This window comes from Siniperca chuatsi, linkage group LG10 (genome assembly GCF_020085105.1).
Source record: "Siniperca chuatsi isolate FFG_IHB_CAS linkage group LG10, ASM2008510v1, whole genome shotgun sequence".
NCBI classification, from domain to species: Eukaryota; Metazoa; Chordata; class Actinopteri; order Centrarchiformes; family Sinipercidae; genus Siniperca; species Siniperca chuatsi.
This window is the reverse complement of record NC_058051.1, coordinates 18215674-18232762: the sequence shown is the minus strand read 5'-3', so window position 1 is coordinate 18232762 and position 17089 is coordinate 18215674. Positions and strand designations below refer to the sequence as shown.

Sequence of the window (17089 nt, the reverse complement as noted above, 5' to 3'; positions counted from 1 at the left end):
GGAATTAAACACATAATGCTAATCCATATGCATAAGTGTACACTCACTTAGAAATAAACATAAATTAACTTAAACACAGGCGCACACACACACACACACACACACACACAGATGTGAACACACACATAATTCTACAGTACTTGCACATGGTGCAAGTAGTCCATGCATTTGCCAGTAAACAGCTGCGTCTCAGGTTTGGCCTGGACTGGAGGTAATAGAGGTTATTGAATTTAATTCCATTTATAAATTGCATTTCTAAATGGAATTTTAAAGTATTTGGAAGAGATGGAATTTTTAGTGGGCACCTAGAGATGGAGCCTATACTGTAGGCAATAGAGAGGAGAATAGACTCAGAGATGATGCAGGGAATCAAGCCACAGTAATAGCTAGAATTTTCACATGTGCCATCATCAATGAAAACATCTTGTATGAAAAGTCCAATCAGTATACATGCACATGAACACAGTCAAACATACAAACATTCCCTGAACCACATTGCGTGGTAACATTTATGCCATTCGTTGCCTCAGGGAAATCCAAACCATAATTAAATGAAGTACTGCACTGATTTAGCATTGCACTCCTATAGCATTGTCGGACTCACAATGAACAGTTTAAAGAAAAAAGTATTCAAATCAATGCAACAGGACCAGGGATATTTTCTTTTTTATTTGACACAATCTTCTTCTTGTCAAAACCTGGCACCTACATCACCCGCAATGCAACTTGACCTATGCTAATAGCAGCTAATGTAGCCTGAAGCTGCTAGTCTCAAGCAGAGATGAAGAGCGGGCTACAGAGGTCTTGTAAGCTCTCTTCTTTCTAATTCCACACCCCCAGATTTTTCTCATTTTCAAACTTGTAGTCTCTCTCCCAACCGACGCTCCCTCAAGGAACATCACTTAAGGCAATTGATCAGATTTTGCACAGCTCCCTCAGGAGCCACAAAAGGCTTTATACAACTTTTTTCAGGCAGTAGTACTCCCCAAAACCTGTAAACAGACTTTGATGTGTAAAATCAGTGGAGTTCGCCTTTAAGGACACTAGTCACCCTGCTCAGTCCCGACTCTCTCTCCTGCCATCTGGAAGTTGCTATCGGAGAATCACCACTCGCACCACCCAACTCAGATAGTTTCTTTCCACAAGCAGGCTGATTAACAGGTCGCACACACACCTTCACTCTCACACATGTTTTATATACAGTAGATTCATGCAACACTGTGATTAAATACCATACACAAGGTGCAATACTGATACTGTACTTCAACCCATAACGATATGTCAGTGACATCTTTTCATGTAAATGTGTATTGTATACATAATTATGTTCCACACTATATGTAAGTGACATCTTTTATATGCTATATATTTTATATTTTTAACCTTATGCTGTAATGTATAGCTTAATTTTAGATTTATGTGCTTTTAAATTGAGATGGCTTGGTACAGGAATTTCATTGTATAGATTCCTGTGGTTCCTATACAGATGACAATAAACTTGAACTTGTGTCAATGGGTACCTCAAATTACTTTACTTCCTTACTGTCGCAAATCACCTACAAATGCATTTTTTTTTTATATTTTCGTCTACTAACCTTGAACCTGGCCAGAGCCTCTGTCACAAAATCATCAATTATTTCTAATTGACTGTAACAGGAGAAAACAATAGGAGACAACAAAAGACTTACATCTTTGTTGGTGACATCTGCTTGGACCAGAGTTCCATTTAGGCACGGCTCCACATAATGCAATTCCTCATTGTACTGAAAGAATACAAAAGGAACAATTAACGTAATCATTTTTAATCACTTTAAATGTGCTGTATATATAGAAATGTTTAATCTAATGTTTAAAAATGCTAAATGTGAAGATGTTAGAAACTTCACTCATCTTGGTGAAAAGCACACACACATATATGCACACATTGCACACACTGTACAGTACAAAATGTACCCAGTGCCTGCCATTCTGTGATAATAATTTAATGCATGAGTATGAATTAGACTTCAAAGTCCAGGAAAGAGAATGGAAGTGTGTTCCTCCAAAGCCAGCAATGTTGCGCAAACGTGTGTATGTGTATACATACACACAGACAGACACACACACAGATGCATATGCACAAACTCTCAACTTTTTTTTTTGACTGCAGATACTTTAGACAAAATCCATAACAACTTTTACACAACTGCATGTCTTCTTTGGGAGAAATTCCTTCATGGCTATAGAAGGTAACACAGTAAAAGTAGAAGAAATACAAAGAAGAAAGGCATCCTTTTCAAGAGTGTTTGGGGAAAACAATATGTTTCTACCTGATTGTCTGAATCCTCTTTTTCTTTATTTTGCCAAAGAATAATTTTCAAAATAACATGATTAGGATATCAAATTATAAGAACTTTGTTCTGTAGAGAAAGAGAATGGAGGCTGGCAAAGTGACTAGCTGTGTTTTGATGTGAAATAGCATCAGACGCACACATGTGCAAGTGCATCGTCACACACACAACCACACACACACACACACACATTCATGAAACTCTTGGAGTTTCATCAGACTGAGATGTGATAACAATGGTTTGGGTGCCTGAGGCGGGATCCAATCACAACTGTCTCTTTTGCAATTCAAATCTTCATTCAGCTGACTGCTAATTGGCTGTGAGCGTGACAGGAGAGAAAGCTGATTCGTTCCAGCATGTCCTCTGATCTGAGGAGGAGAGGATGTGGGCCTGTGTGTTTATGTGTGTGTATCTAAAAAACATAGAGGTTAAATAGTTTATGTACCCCCCTCACAGCTGTGTGCACATCTGCGTGGACTTACAGCGATGATGTTAAAAAAGTCGTCATCTCCAAGAGTGTCCAGTATGGAGGAGACAGTCTGCCTGGCAATAGTCAGCCTGAGGCCTTTCATGCTGCCACTGACATCCACCAAAATGACCACATCCTTTGGAGAGGTGGCAGCCTGGATGTACCACTTCCGGTTACGACAGTCAAAAGCTATGACCCCATGTTCATCTGGCTTCCACTTGATCCCTTGAAGAGAGAGTCAGCCTCAGTCAAAGATAAACAAGGAACTGCAATAGTGCGAGTTGCCTAAATTGTACAAAAGGAAAACAAACTGTTAAGTCGGCTGAAACAGAAAAAAAGTGGCCAGGATATCTGTTCTTTGAGCCCTAAAAGGCTTTCTGCCAAAGCACACTGCATTTTTTGACACACAGATTTTTTTTTCACAACAGATTTTTTCTAAAACATCCATCATCTGCTTTTTAAAACTACCTCTGACCCTACAGTATGCTAGGTGTAGAGATTCAGTATACCTGAATTTCAAAAATACATATTTTCTCCCTTACTTCTAGTGGTATCTGGCCATGCAGATAGATTTGAGATTGTACCTCAGTACAATGGAGGTGAATGTAGTGCTCAGTGCATTGAAAAATTACACTGAAAAATTAAACAGCTAAATCTTTTTCAAGAAACTCTTCCCATATCCAGATTTCACAGAATAAAAACACTGTTTTCACAGGGACCATTTCTTTCTAATTTGGGTGAACTTTAAGGAAAAGAATAGAATGAATTTAGTTTTTAGAGTCGTTATGCAGCAATGACTTTGGAGGCCTCCAGGTCACAAAACTTTTGATAGCCAAAGCTGCACAGAATATGTATGTCAGATATAGACTGAGGCGTGTGATATTAAAAAGCATAATTAAAAACACTTATATGCAGGTTCAAGAGGTCAAAAGATAAAAAATAAGAAAGAGAAGAAGCCTTTCCATTGATTTTCTCATTTTATGTATTCCATTCAATTTCATTCAATAGGCTACTTTTCTTAATTATGCTACTTCTGTTCTTATTCATTCCACTTCATCCATCTTCTTTCACCCATTCTTTAATCTCTACAAACTCTCTCACCTGTCTCTCTCTACCTGCCTCTCTCTTCTTCTATCTATCCCCCCCCCTCACCCTGCTAGCCTCCAGTCTCTAGCTGTCAGTCACTGTGGATTCCCACACATCCCTTGTTCTGCTTTAGGGAAACAGCAACTTCATTACAAACACACACACACACACACACACACACACACACACACACACACACACACACACACACACACACACACACAGTTACTACCTAACACACATCCACCATCACAAACAAACACACACTTACCAGGGTACTGCCTAAAAAAGCCTTTGGCACTGCCAAAGTACTGCCATATGAGTGATGGGTCTCTCTCAAAGTTATCCACAAACACTTTATTCAAGGCCTCAGACCAGTACACTCCGTTGACAATTGCAGAGTCTTGAAAGGAAAAAGGAGGAGAGACAAAGACAAGCATGGAGAGGAAAGAAAAAGCATAACATTGTTACAGGATAACATTGTTTTACAGTCCAGGAGGTTGGAACTGGCATTCTCTAGTGCCTGCTCAACCACTCATATAATATCATACACTGCACCTCCACAGATCACTATCAGGACCTCTTCATTACACAGAGATAGAGTGAAAGTATTAGCAGAAAAACACAGTGAAAAGATGAGAGTAGAGAAAAAGAATTAGATAAAAAAGAATAGGTATAGGAAAGACAGTAGATCATTCTGCCCTATAAAGGTAAAATGCAGTAACTGCATATTGGTGAAAATTGGTGAAGACCTGAATCTGACTTTGTGACAGCTGTTTTACTATATAAAAATGTGATGCCATAGAAATGTATAATTTCTGTGAAAACTCTCACTGTGTAGTTTCTGCATTCTGACTGCAGCATCTGCACTGTGGCTTAGTAATATCTGTTAAGCCCATCGTTGCACTTAAAGTACTCCACAGCTATCTGCCACAGATAGCTATTCAACTAGACAGCTAAAGCAAATGAGCTACATCAAGTGAAAGCTATGAGATGGCTAGACATAACTAAAACTAAATTTCCTTATTGATTTTTCCTTAGCTGTTGTCTGCAAATGAACAATATCCATTTTGACGGACTGACATCTTAGTAATTCAGTTTGTAATTCTACACAACTTAACGAGGCAGCAGCTAAATCCAATCATGATGGAGAACAAAAAAACACAGATACCTCCTACTAAAGCTACTAGTTTAGCAGATCTTAGTAGCTGCCATCTCAGCTTTTGACTCCGGTGGAATTCATGCAAGTTGGTGTGGTTAATGTTAAGCTACCTTTAAATCACATATTTAAATAAATTAAATTGTAAATGAATTTATTATATTGCTTTCAATATAAATATTAATAGTAGATGGACAGACAGACACCCAGCAAAACAAAACAAAAATTTACACTACATAAGCTACTTCATCAAAATAAAGAAAACAAACTAGTTAAAATTAACAAGAAAATTTAAAGAATTGCTGGTAGATACTGAACCCTTGCATTTAGTAAAGATTATCAATAGTATTATGTAAGTTTTGGGGGTAAAATAATCAGCCTAAAAAGGTATAAAATGAAGCACATGTTAAACCAGCGAATCAGTATTTTCAACTTCACTGTTTCTGAAGTTACGGCTCTGCGCCTTTGTAGGGCAGCATAAATGTGTGTGCATGTGTAACAGACAGTATGTGTCTCTGCAAGCATGCCCATGTGCATCTACACATTCCTTATAAATCTATCCAAACTGATTGTGATATATGGCAGGGCATATCCAGTCATTGAAGCTTCTTTTCAATTTACAGGCTGAGAGAGTCATGAATGTAACTGGTTAGGGACCAGACAGCCAAGCTTATTACAGCTGCTTTCCACCACAATTTTGATTTGTTCACAAGCAGGGCGGGGAAGATGGAAGCAGAAAAGGATGAACAGACAGACAGACACACAATCATACAGTAAGACACATACACAAAAGCCTTTAGAGAGAGATAAAAAAAGAAAGCCATGAAGGCAGACAGAAAGGCAGGCAGAAAATTACTGGGAGAGAGTCAGACAGACAAGTACCTAATGGACAGAGAGAAAGAAAAGCAGATAACAGATTTCCCATCATCTCCTATGCTGGCAACATTGTTCTGCTGTCAACAGTCATGCCAATAAGCTATGATTGAATTAGTCTTCTGGAAGCTAGCACACTAAAGCCCTCTCTTGATAGTAAACACCCATCCACCTCTATGGAGTGGAGTGGAGAGGAGGCTGGATTTGATCCAGGCTCCATTTTCAGAACAATACAGTCACTCCTGGTGCAGTTTGAGTGTCTATTACAATCTGAGCTCGTCATGATGAGGGAGAGAGTATGGCTCTACATTCTCCCTAAGCTTTCATTTGAATTCATCTCAACTAATGCACTCCTTAATTCAATCTGATCAAAGGAGCTCCTATGATTCTATATATTCACACGTGCGCACATACTCAGATTAACTGTGTAGGTTTCCCACTGCACCAGTCAGAGTGATCTGAGCTGAAATCAACTTCACTTCATTAGGTTACTTATGATGATGAGGGATGAGGAGTTTTAATGAGAGGAGTGCTCATGTGAATGGGAACACTCCTCCATCTCAGAGAGTATAAAGGTAAATGTAGGGACATTAGAGTGTATCAACCTACTGTAAATGTGTACATGGCTTCGCTGCTTCCATGGTACATATTCTTGTCATGTTGCCTCATAAAGTATGATGGTGTGGGTTGTGTTTTGGTTGCGATGTGAGTTTGGAAGATGGATGTTTGATGTGGTGTGTTTCTCTTGCAATTAATCTCTGGGGGCATGCAGCTCTCTGCTATCATGGACTTAACCTCTAATTCATCACCGCTGCCACCAAACCACTTATGAAGTACACAGGCTACAGCCAGCTCTTCAGCAGAACAAAAAACAGGTTCAGAAGACTTGCTACTATGTGTGGGGAAGGTTTCAGAAGTACAGCCATATTTAGACAAAGAATAGCGCTGCATAAAAGAACGCAGCCTCTTTCTTCATTTCAACGGTACCACCGTGTTGGTAAGGGTCCCAGAGGGCTCCGGCAAAAAAACAAAAGCAGCTGGTCTGGAAGAAAGTCCAAGCTTGCTAAACTTTGGCTGCAACACAATGCAACTGCATTGGTCAATTAGATACATTCAAGCGCAGTTAGTTAGACTACGTTGTAGCATTAATGGCGTGGTTCTACTGACTGCTACCGTGATGACTTTACAGAGTTGCAAAATAAGTCACTGTGCAGCGTTTTAACATCTGATAAGCCTTCAAACCCACAGATGTATTGCTAAAACTATTTCCTGGATCATATTTCATTCTCTCACCTGTACCTGTAGCAACACACCCACACCAACGAAGCCTCTTGCTTTTTATTTAGCGCAGTGCTATTTTCTGTCTGAACACCTGCTAATTTCTTGGCTGAAAGCATATATATATATATATGTCAGTGCTTGAGCAGTGCTTGATTCCTTGTTTACAATGCTGATAATGCTGTATTTGCAAACTTTTGCAAATTCATTCCAAAGGAGAACAATTTAAAAATGTTTCCAAAGGCTTTAAAGAATCATTCACAAATGGTTTCCTTCCCCCATGCCAAGCCTCTCAGTCTCCTTGTGCAGAACCGTGATACTTTGCCCACCAACGAGCTCCCTGCAGTCCCAGCCAATACATCCACGTTATCACTACCAGTGAACAAAGTCTGCAGATCTAAAATGCTTAAAGCTCTCTCTCTCTCTCTCTCTCTCTCTCTCTCTTTGTGTGTGTGTGTGTATAATTCTAGTCATTTGCCTGTGAATCAAATCAAAATTACTCTTCCTCTCCCTGTATCGGTCTGCCAGCCTGCCAGCCTCACTCACCTAGCGCTTTCATTCAATTGCTTTCCATTTCATTCTCTCTCCTCCTGTCACTCTCCCTTGCCTTTTCTCTTTTTTCCACCTAGCTGTAATTAATCTGTTGCTCAGACCTTCCATCAGTCTGACTTAACCTACTTTCTTTCTCATTTACTTTCTCCCTCTTTTCCCCTCTCTCTCCACATAATTTCTTTGCCTCTGGTAGCTGTGTTAAGCCGACATGACATTCACTCCGTCCACTGAGCATTGTACAAGGCCATGACTTCATTGGTTGGACTTGAGTGGATGGTAAATTAGCTGAATGTCTGATTATTTAACTGCTAATTGAGTCAGTGTGTGGTAGGGATGATCCAAAGAGTTACAGTTAATGAACTCAAATCCTCCTCCTGACACAGGCCTACATCCATGTGCACCAGCACACATAATAACTGTTGTACTGATTGTTGTTAATTTTTAGATTGGGGTTTCAATTATCCAAATTATTGAACAATTCAGCAAGACAATCAGTTCCTGAGAGGCAACGATGTACATTTTTGTGGTGATGGTGTTAAAAGTAACCATTTCTGAAAACCTGTATTTTTGAAACCATTATTATAAATTAGAGGTACCTTTGTACATGAATTTGAACATACCTTTGTTGTACATGTTGGTGGGCACCTGGACCACGCTGAGACTGAGGTTGACTGACAGGTTGTTAAAGTGGTCATTGGGTTGCAGGATGAATTCTCCTCCCAGCTCTACGCTGTTCCCCTCCTCATCCACCTCATTGATCAGTACTGCATTGAAGTATTCATACTGGGGATAAGAAGAAATAGATAACGAGAAAGCGACAGAAAGAGAGACAGTGATGAGATTTCACATACAATTAAATGCACCTAAAATGAGTACTGAATCTTTCATTCAGAATCAAATATCCCAGTGTCAATATGTTCGACTTGCTGAATCGTGTTATCGCTGTATAGAATGAGTGGGTCACTTAAGTGCTGAGTCAGAGAGTAGTTTGCGTACTGAGGTAACCTGAATCCTTGGATCATCCCAGACGTGCATGTTGTTACAGTGGAAAGCTGCTGAGTTCACAAATCTTTCATCTGCTTGGACACTCCTAGTTAGATGCTGTATGTGGTGCTCTGCCTCCACTGTATTTTTAGTACTGCGCATACTGGGGAGACTATTAATAAATCATAGAGCTAGATAAATATAGAGCACATGGCTCCCTGCATCCCAAAGGCTCTGAAGTCTGAGAGGAGCACAGTCTGCAAAGGCCAATGCAGAACCAATGACAATGACAAGAGATAAAGACACTCAAGCAGCACTAAAAATTTGACATTTTAGAATAAAAATCCAAAGGCATGCATATTTTTGTATGTTTATATGTAAACAAACTACACATTCAGAGGCAGTAAAACTAGACATTAAGTTATGTAAATTCAAGGTGAGACCTGTGAACTTACCATGACTTTTTAAGGTTTTAATACGAATATCTTCGTATATTCATGTTTTGCAATATAGTCTTGAAAAGGCAGGCTTTTGTTGTGGTCACAGTGCATCACTGCAGAAGCACAGGTGCAGTGCAGTCATTTTTACTAACTTGGCCGATAAAACTGTGTGTGCAAGTCACAAGTGAAGTCTGTGTGCTTTCATCTTAATTGGAAGTACTCTTTTCTCATTTAAAACTAATTTTACTTTGATGAGATCTGAAATCCAGGTCTCAATTCACCACACTGAAATTTGCTTTAAACTGATAATGAATACATAATTGTTATCTTCAACACAATTTCAGTTATATAGGTGGTTAGGATAACAAATGCTGTCAAGTATTGGCTGAGGCTGAACAACCTTTATTCCCTACTCAAATAAAAATATATTTTACTGTCAATAGCAATGGCAGCAGCAGCGGTTCAATCCCTTGCGCAAGTGAACGGTTGTGATCACATGGTTTAAGGCCACATCGATTTCTCTTTTAATGATCAAGAGAATAGGTTTTGAAAAGGGCCTCTGAGGAGAATGAATTGCCATTCTCAAGAGTCCAATACAAAGCCTCAGTACATGTGTTATTATTCAGATGGGGGCAGACACTCTCTGGACTTTGATTTTTTTTTTGACAAGACTGCAGATCCAAGTAAAGGGTGAATCGCTGCAGAGAAAACAGCATAGAGTACACATTTAAAAGTCACCATACCTTATCTAGTCATCACCAGATCCTGACACAAGCCCTCAGACATATTTTATTGTCCTATCACTTACTTTGGTGGTCTCTTTGCTCTGTATGCCTCAAGAAACACTCACCCACCACCCTACCTTCTGTCTTCTAGCACCAGTAACCTTCATTTGGGCTAAATCTTTCCAGCTCCTCCTAAGGAACACCATCATTCCCTCAGCCCGGTGCAAAACACAGATAAAGCCATCAATTAGGCTGGCAAACGCAGTGCCTATCAGTGTAATTAATCAGGCCTGATTAGGCTTATTAGCCTTTCATCAAGTGGAATGCTGGCATTTCAAGGTGAGGGAGCACAGTGTTGCCTATATTTACCCCCTTCTCTTTCTCTACCCCTGTGTGTACACAAAACTTAAAATATGTTTTCAAAAGAACAATCCTCTTAGTTTTTGTGTGTGATGACTAGTGATACAAAACAAAACTTGTTGTTGAGCAGGCTGAGAAGGCCAAAAGGTACAGAGCCATAGTGATATTCAACAGACAAACAAATGGCAACCTTTCATACAATGCCAGTCAGTGTAGGACACTGGTTTCTTCAGTCAGCATTTAGCTATGTCAGAACAAGACATTAGTATGCAACTCACTTTTTGGTCTTGACCCACCAATTGTGAAAATCTGATCTACATTGACCTTTACGATGTTTGGGATACCAGCCATTTTCTACGACCGGTATGGCACCTATTTTTTGAGTGCAACACGGTGAACAGAATCCAAATTAGTCGACTTTGACAAGGACTTTTTTATTTGAGTTTTGCTGTGTTACTTTGGGGAACCAATTCAACCTTGTGCTTTTAAGGATAGAAAGAAAAAAATAACAACCAAGGAAGTGAGAGGAACATTTCAAAATATCTTCAAAACATCTACTTTAAACTTGACAAGTCAAAACAAAAGTGCTTCACACTAATAATATTTAGCAAATATTAAACAGGCAGGATAGCAACAAAAAAAAAGCATATAATTTACAAAACAAAAAACATCAACATAAAAGCAAAACATCGGTTAAAAAAAGCTTCTACTATTTCCATAGTTGAACTGTCTTTAATTACACCATTTAACAGTGAAGATGAGGAGAGTAAGTCATTGAGAGAAAAAAAGAGGCAAAGACATGAGAGCAAGATGAGAGAGGAGAAGAACAGACAAAAGATAGATAATAGGCATAGGACAGGACAGGACAGGACAATAGCATAAGATAGGATAAGGAAGGACAGGCGAGGACGATACGATATGATAGGATATAATACAATAAGGAAAAAAGACAGGATAGAATAGGAAACAATAGAATTCAATAGGATATGATAGGACTGGACAAAAAGAAAGGACAGGACAGGATATGATACGCTACGATACAAAGAGGCAAGAAAAGGGGTCAAACTGTTGTATCAGCTGCGTAGGTGACATATTTGGTTACTTTAAAGCGCCTATAATCAATATTTATTTTTTATATCAACAATGGATCACATGTAAAAAGGGTATGCTCATAGTGATAAACCCACAGACAATCATCACCCGACTCTGTAGTTCTCCTCAGCATTACAGAGCATTATAGCGTCTTTCAGCTTATTATTTTGGTTTTCTGGCCTGCAACTGTTTTGGTTCATTCTCACTGCTCTCAAGGCATCATTTTTTGCAGCTGTTTTGGAAAAAATACTCTGAAAAAAAGACACTGTAAGCTACTTGTCCAGCACCAAATGGCAGCTAGATAAAATTTGCAACTAGCTGGTGAACATATTGGAGCATTTAGCAGCTAAATAGACAGAAGAGATATTTCCCTCAGAAGCTGGTGGAGACCAAAAACAGAGCTAAATGGAGGTTGAGTATTGGAGTTATATACAGTATAAGCAAGGTGGCCAGAAACACGACTCCATCAGCTGAAAGTGTAAATAGGCACTGTTTGGTAAAAAGTTTGCCATATCAACTTTATAGGGGATAATAAGCCAGTGTTGTGTTCACAGCTTTGTTTCATTGGGCCTAATATCTTAAGCAATTTTTAAAAAAATATTCTTTTTAGATTAAACAAGCTGGGGGCTTCCTAGATCTTGTCTACAGAACCATTTGAATTGTGATTAAAAAACGATTTCCACTGACACAAGAGAGTGTCCCGTGACATAAAATCTAGTAAGGTTGAAGGAATGACGACCTTCAGGCGGTGGGAAACTCTGGCACAGTTTCTTGATGCAGTTGCTTATGTGTTCTATTCACCCATCTCTTGATTCCTCTGCACCTGACCTCTCTTCCCCAGGCAACTGTATCTTTATTTCCTGCCAAAGGTGTTTAGAGCCAGCCTTAATTACACCTAATTATCACCGTCACAACCTCTCCAGCTCACTATGTTGTTCTCCAGTCCAAAGAAATCCATGCGAAACGAAGAATACATGAATGACAATCATGCAGATTCAACAGAATCAGAATTTGCTTTCAACTGAAAATGTGCCCTTTAGAAGGCTACTCCTGTTCTTATCTTGGTGATTGCTCAATTATTTTTAATATTCCATTTCATTTTAACAAGCACAAATTACCTCCCTGTAAATGGTGTAATGAGCAAAATGGAGCTACAGGGAGCCGTAGAAAGACTTTTTCAGTCATGAATCAGATGTTGTCAGACTTGCTTGTTGGCAAACAAAATTACTTTCAGGGCAGAGGGACTTACAAAGCAAATGACAAATACTTTCCAGAGAAGCAACATTTGACCTCAACCTAACATCTTGAGCGGCCGCAGCCAAAATTAGGATACTTAAAAATTGGGAGCTTAGTTTAAACAAAATGTATGCACACACTCACATATGGTGCACAGATGCAGAGCCTACAGCACCTGCAGCAGACAAGGTCCCATTGCGTCTTCACCCTGTTCTCTTTCTGCCATAGTCTCATTAGTACTTGTTCTATCATTCTCACTCTCACTTCCTCTGTCTCTCCGTCCCAACCTGATTCATCCCTTTCCTTTTCTGGCTCAGCCTGTTTCCTTCTACCCATTGTTCACTGGCTGTATGCAATCCTCATCAAGCTCCTCACCACCCACTGTCTCTTCCTGGTATTCAACTCAAATGTGCTCCCTTCTGCATACAGCTCTCATTGGCAAGGTTTGGCTACTATCAGCACTATCTGTGAGACCACTGTTGCAATTGCCAGGCTGTCTCTGTCTAGTCCCCCTTTCTATCTGTTTGTCTCTCCCAAACTCGCTGGCTGTTCTTCATCTTTCCCCTATGTCTGTACCATAGGTGGAATAAGAAAATTAGATAAATCTCAATTTCTAAATAAAAACAATTTCCAGCAACTGTAACTCTTGTTTTATTCAAATGCAGACAGCAAAATATAAAAGTTATTTTTTGAAAGGTGTAAAAAAAACAACAACACATGCACACGTGTACATTGGGCAGATATTGGGCACAGGCATGGACACACACACAAAGAACCAAGCTTTATTATGGCAGTGACAATCTTGAGATCCAAGACAGAAAACTACAGTTACTAATGACCAATAAAACAATTTAAGTTGTGCAGATGTTCTGGCTCTATACTCTAAGTAAGTGTCTTGAAAGACAGTGAGAGAAAAGGCAAAGACAAGAGAAAACGCCACCAGAGGCATTAGCTGTTAAAAGTATAGAGAATATAAAGTCAAGAAAAAAAAGTTAAACAAACAACGGTTAATGAGTCTGCTAATAGACTTATTTAAATTCACAGCATGTGGGCTTTAATTTTGATTAAAATTGCACCCATCAGCTTTTGAGTTTCAATAGTGTGGGAGTGAGAGTGGGTATGTGAATGGAGGCAGGGGCAAACCATGGAGTGTATGTATGTGTGTGCATCTGTGCATGCTCCAGAGCACCAATTGAGGCTGTGTGTGTGTGTGTGTGTGTGTGTGTGTGTGTGTGTACAGTATGTGTGGAAATGTGTGTGTACTGTATGTGTGGGTGTATGTGTTGAGTAAGTCAATTATGCCATTCCATTTACAGTGAGGGAGAGCCCAGTGCCACTAATGCAGTCCCTGATCATGGTGTTAACAACCTGATCTTTAACGCTGCAGTGCATTACGCTGAGAGATTGCACATGTTCTGTCAGCACCCACTCACTCAGTATGGTACAGACAGAGAGGGACAGGATGAGGAGGGGTTACTGGAGGTTAACAGTGGAGCATATTTCAGTTTCCTGTCTCAAAACATAAGCCCAAAGAATAGATAGATATAAACTTTGACAAAGTAAATAAAATAAAAAACAGTATAACATAACATAAATTGATATGTTAGCACAATACACTGAGCGAAATTTATTATAAATTATAATTGTATCATTATGCCAAATATTTGCTTTTTCTAGACCAAAATATTTGCGGCCTTTCTTTGTTTAAAGGATATCTTTTGTTTGTTTGTTTGGGTTTTGGACTGTTGGTCAGACAAAACAAGCAATGTGAAGACCACACCTGGGACTCAGAGAAATTGTAACGTGCAAATGTCACTATTTTCTGACATTTAAGAGACTCGATGAATCAAGAAAAAAGTTGTTAGTTGCAGACCCTATATAACACTATAGTATGTTATTTCCTCCCAGTTGCATTTCTGATCTCCTCGTGCATCATCTTACCTCTCGACCATTCAGATCCTCAATTCTCTGCATTTTATCCATCCCCGCTCCAACCTCAAAAAACAAAAGGTGATCACGCCTTTGCTGTTTTAGCCCCAACCCTCTGCAATCATCTTCCACAAACTAGCAAATTTGCTGAATCTTTGGACTGCTTTAAGCGGCTTCTAAAAACTCATCCGTGTGTGTGTGTGTGTGTGTGTGTGTGTGTGTGAAGAACTTTTTTCAGTGTGTGTTTTAAAATGTGCTATACAAATAAAGCTTGACTTACTTACTTGCTGTGATAATCCATGCATCAACTGTATGTTCGCTCAATCTTATTGCAGAAATAAAATGCACAAATCACTATGATGGGTTGAGAGAAATCACATAATTCAATCAGTTCAATTCACTAAATGAAAGACATCTGATACTCTCAAAATAACAGCAACAGTCTAATCTGATTAGGTTTATTAATCACTTTTTTAATGTCTTTCTTTTCTTTTATCAGGCATTCATATTAAATTTTATGTTTTCTTGAATATTTTCTTTTGAGGCACACAATGTTGACTTTAAATACTACTATTTTCCTGCAATCACTCAGTTGAGTGGCTGTCTTTTTAGTGCCATTTTCAAGTTGGTGCACAATGTCTCTGAGCAATGTTATTAATGTAACCTGCTGGTGTGTAACTCATTTTATGTATGCTTGTTTTCATGCATTTGTGTATTTTTTTATTAAAGCCTTAGTTATAAAGGCCAAATTGTGGTTGTCAGTGACAAAAATGTGTAAAAGACACACTTTCTAACACTGCATTAAAAGCGTACAGGTAAGAGTCCCATTTGCCTTATAGAGGACCACCTATACAGCTTAGTATCCTATGTGCACCCAGTCATCCACATATAGTATATGGATGTATAGTACATGCGTGACCCACATGCACATGCTCACATACAAATAGAAACACTCCTGTTGATTTCGATAAATACTTTTGCTGCAAAGAGCACAACGGTGAGTCAACAGCCTCAAGGGGTAAAAGAGAGCAAGCGAGCCAGAGAGGAGATGACATGTGAAGCGGGGGGTTGACCGTGACGCTCCACCCTCTGGTGTTCACTTTTAACTCTCATCTCAACTTCGACTCTCCTCTGTTATTCACCCACCTCCCTACTCTCTTTCTTCACGGTTGGGAAAGGGGGAGACACCACTCCCAGAGTGTGGAAATGTGACTGGAAAACAACCAGGGGGAATGGATACAGGTAATCAGTGAGTAAACAAGACAGCAGATTGAGTAAATAACTTGGAGGAAAGGCCAAGTAGGGGTTCATATGATGTGCTTAAAATCCTTCTTTATGCATATTATACTCTGTGCCCCCCCCAAGAAAAAAAAACATGACTAAAATTTATAGCGGCCACGTGAGGCTATAATGCTCATTACACACCTCAAAACAATTCTGCTGCAGAGTGGTGTGTGCGTGTGTGTGTGTGAGTGAGGGAGACAAGAACAAAATTATTGCAGAATAATCAATGCAGAATTGTATTTTTGATATTAAGTAAAAAAAAATGTATTAAGTAATACTTAATAAACTTTAATATTACTGAGACACTGTGAATTTGTGGAAATGCACACAAGTTAAATGCCATTCAAGCTCTATCCACCACATATCTGCATAAGCAGCCAGTTATCTCTCTCCAAAGGAAATTAATAATTAATTTGATAACTTAGTACTTATGTTTGCAGACCCTCTCTAGACTCGACACTGAATTGTGGAGAGAGACTCAAGTCATGTCAGTTAAGAGAGAACTTACCTGCTCTTAACGGACCTTTCAGTTTCCTTCTGTGTGATATATATAAAATAAGTATAATATCTGATTGTTAGATGTATGATGCCCTGGGTTGAACCATAACTCTTTGACGTTCAGGTTCAAATCTGGTTCTCTCCCCACACTACTGTAGTTTTCTGAGAAGTGTAGTGTTGGTAGTTTGGGTTTACTGCATGTTAGTTAATCTAAAAATAAACTAGCAAATACCACAGAAGCTGTGAGAAATCGTTCACCTTTTTGTTCTGATTCTTGCTTGATATACATTCTATAATATAAGCATTGGGGCAATAAAATAATAATGGGAATATGTTTCTTTTCGATCTGTCAGGTTCATAAAAGAGCTTCTGAAACTGATTCATGCTTTCAAATAAGCTTTCCAGAGCCTTGTCAACATCAGTGATTCGAGGTAGCACCCTATCTCTCTGTAGGGAACCTTTTTGAACCCATCTCGCTGAGATTATAGAAGAAGGTACCTTGAAATGCTTTGAGTCTGGAGCTGGCAAACAGCGTAATATGCGGTGTGTATGTGTGTGTGGTGTATTTGTGCATTATGTATTATGTTGCACAGTCAAGGCCAACTCTTGAATAAATGGCTTAAAAATCCCATCTTCGCATCACTGGCCATGCATGCAAGAGGACAGTGAAGCAGAGGATACTCTGGATACACAGGCACACACACTAAGGTCAAATAATTTTTGCCAATAATAAGAAGAGCAAATTGGCAAATCAACAAGCATGTGGCCACCTCTCTGCACCCTATGGTAATACC

At 39.2% G+C, this 17089-nt stretch overlaps 1 protein-coding gene across 10 annotated transcripts in view; it reads right to left on the bottom strand.

The window, feature by feature from the left end:
- The window catches only part of cacna2d3a (calcium channel, voltage-dependent, alpha 2/delta subunit 3a), a 125753-nt gene that overhangs the window by 56773 nt on the left and 51891 nt on the right, over positions 1-17089 (bottom strand). For all 10 annotated transcript variants that reach the window (XM_044209816.1, XM_044209817.1, XM_044209815.1 and 7 more), the window contains 4 exons: positions 8368-8530; positions 4157-4288; positions 2813-3024; positions 1689-1763 (listed from right to left, as the gene is read on the bottom strand). In XM_044209816.1, coding sequence (XP_044065751.1) covers positions 1689-1763; positions 2813-3024; positions 4157-4288; positions 8368-8530 — 582 coding nt within the window. The remainder of the gene's footprint in view (positions 1-1688; positions 1764-2812; positions 3025-4156; positions 4289-8367; positions 8531-17089) is intronic.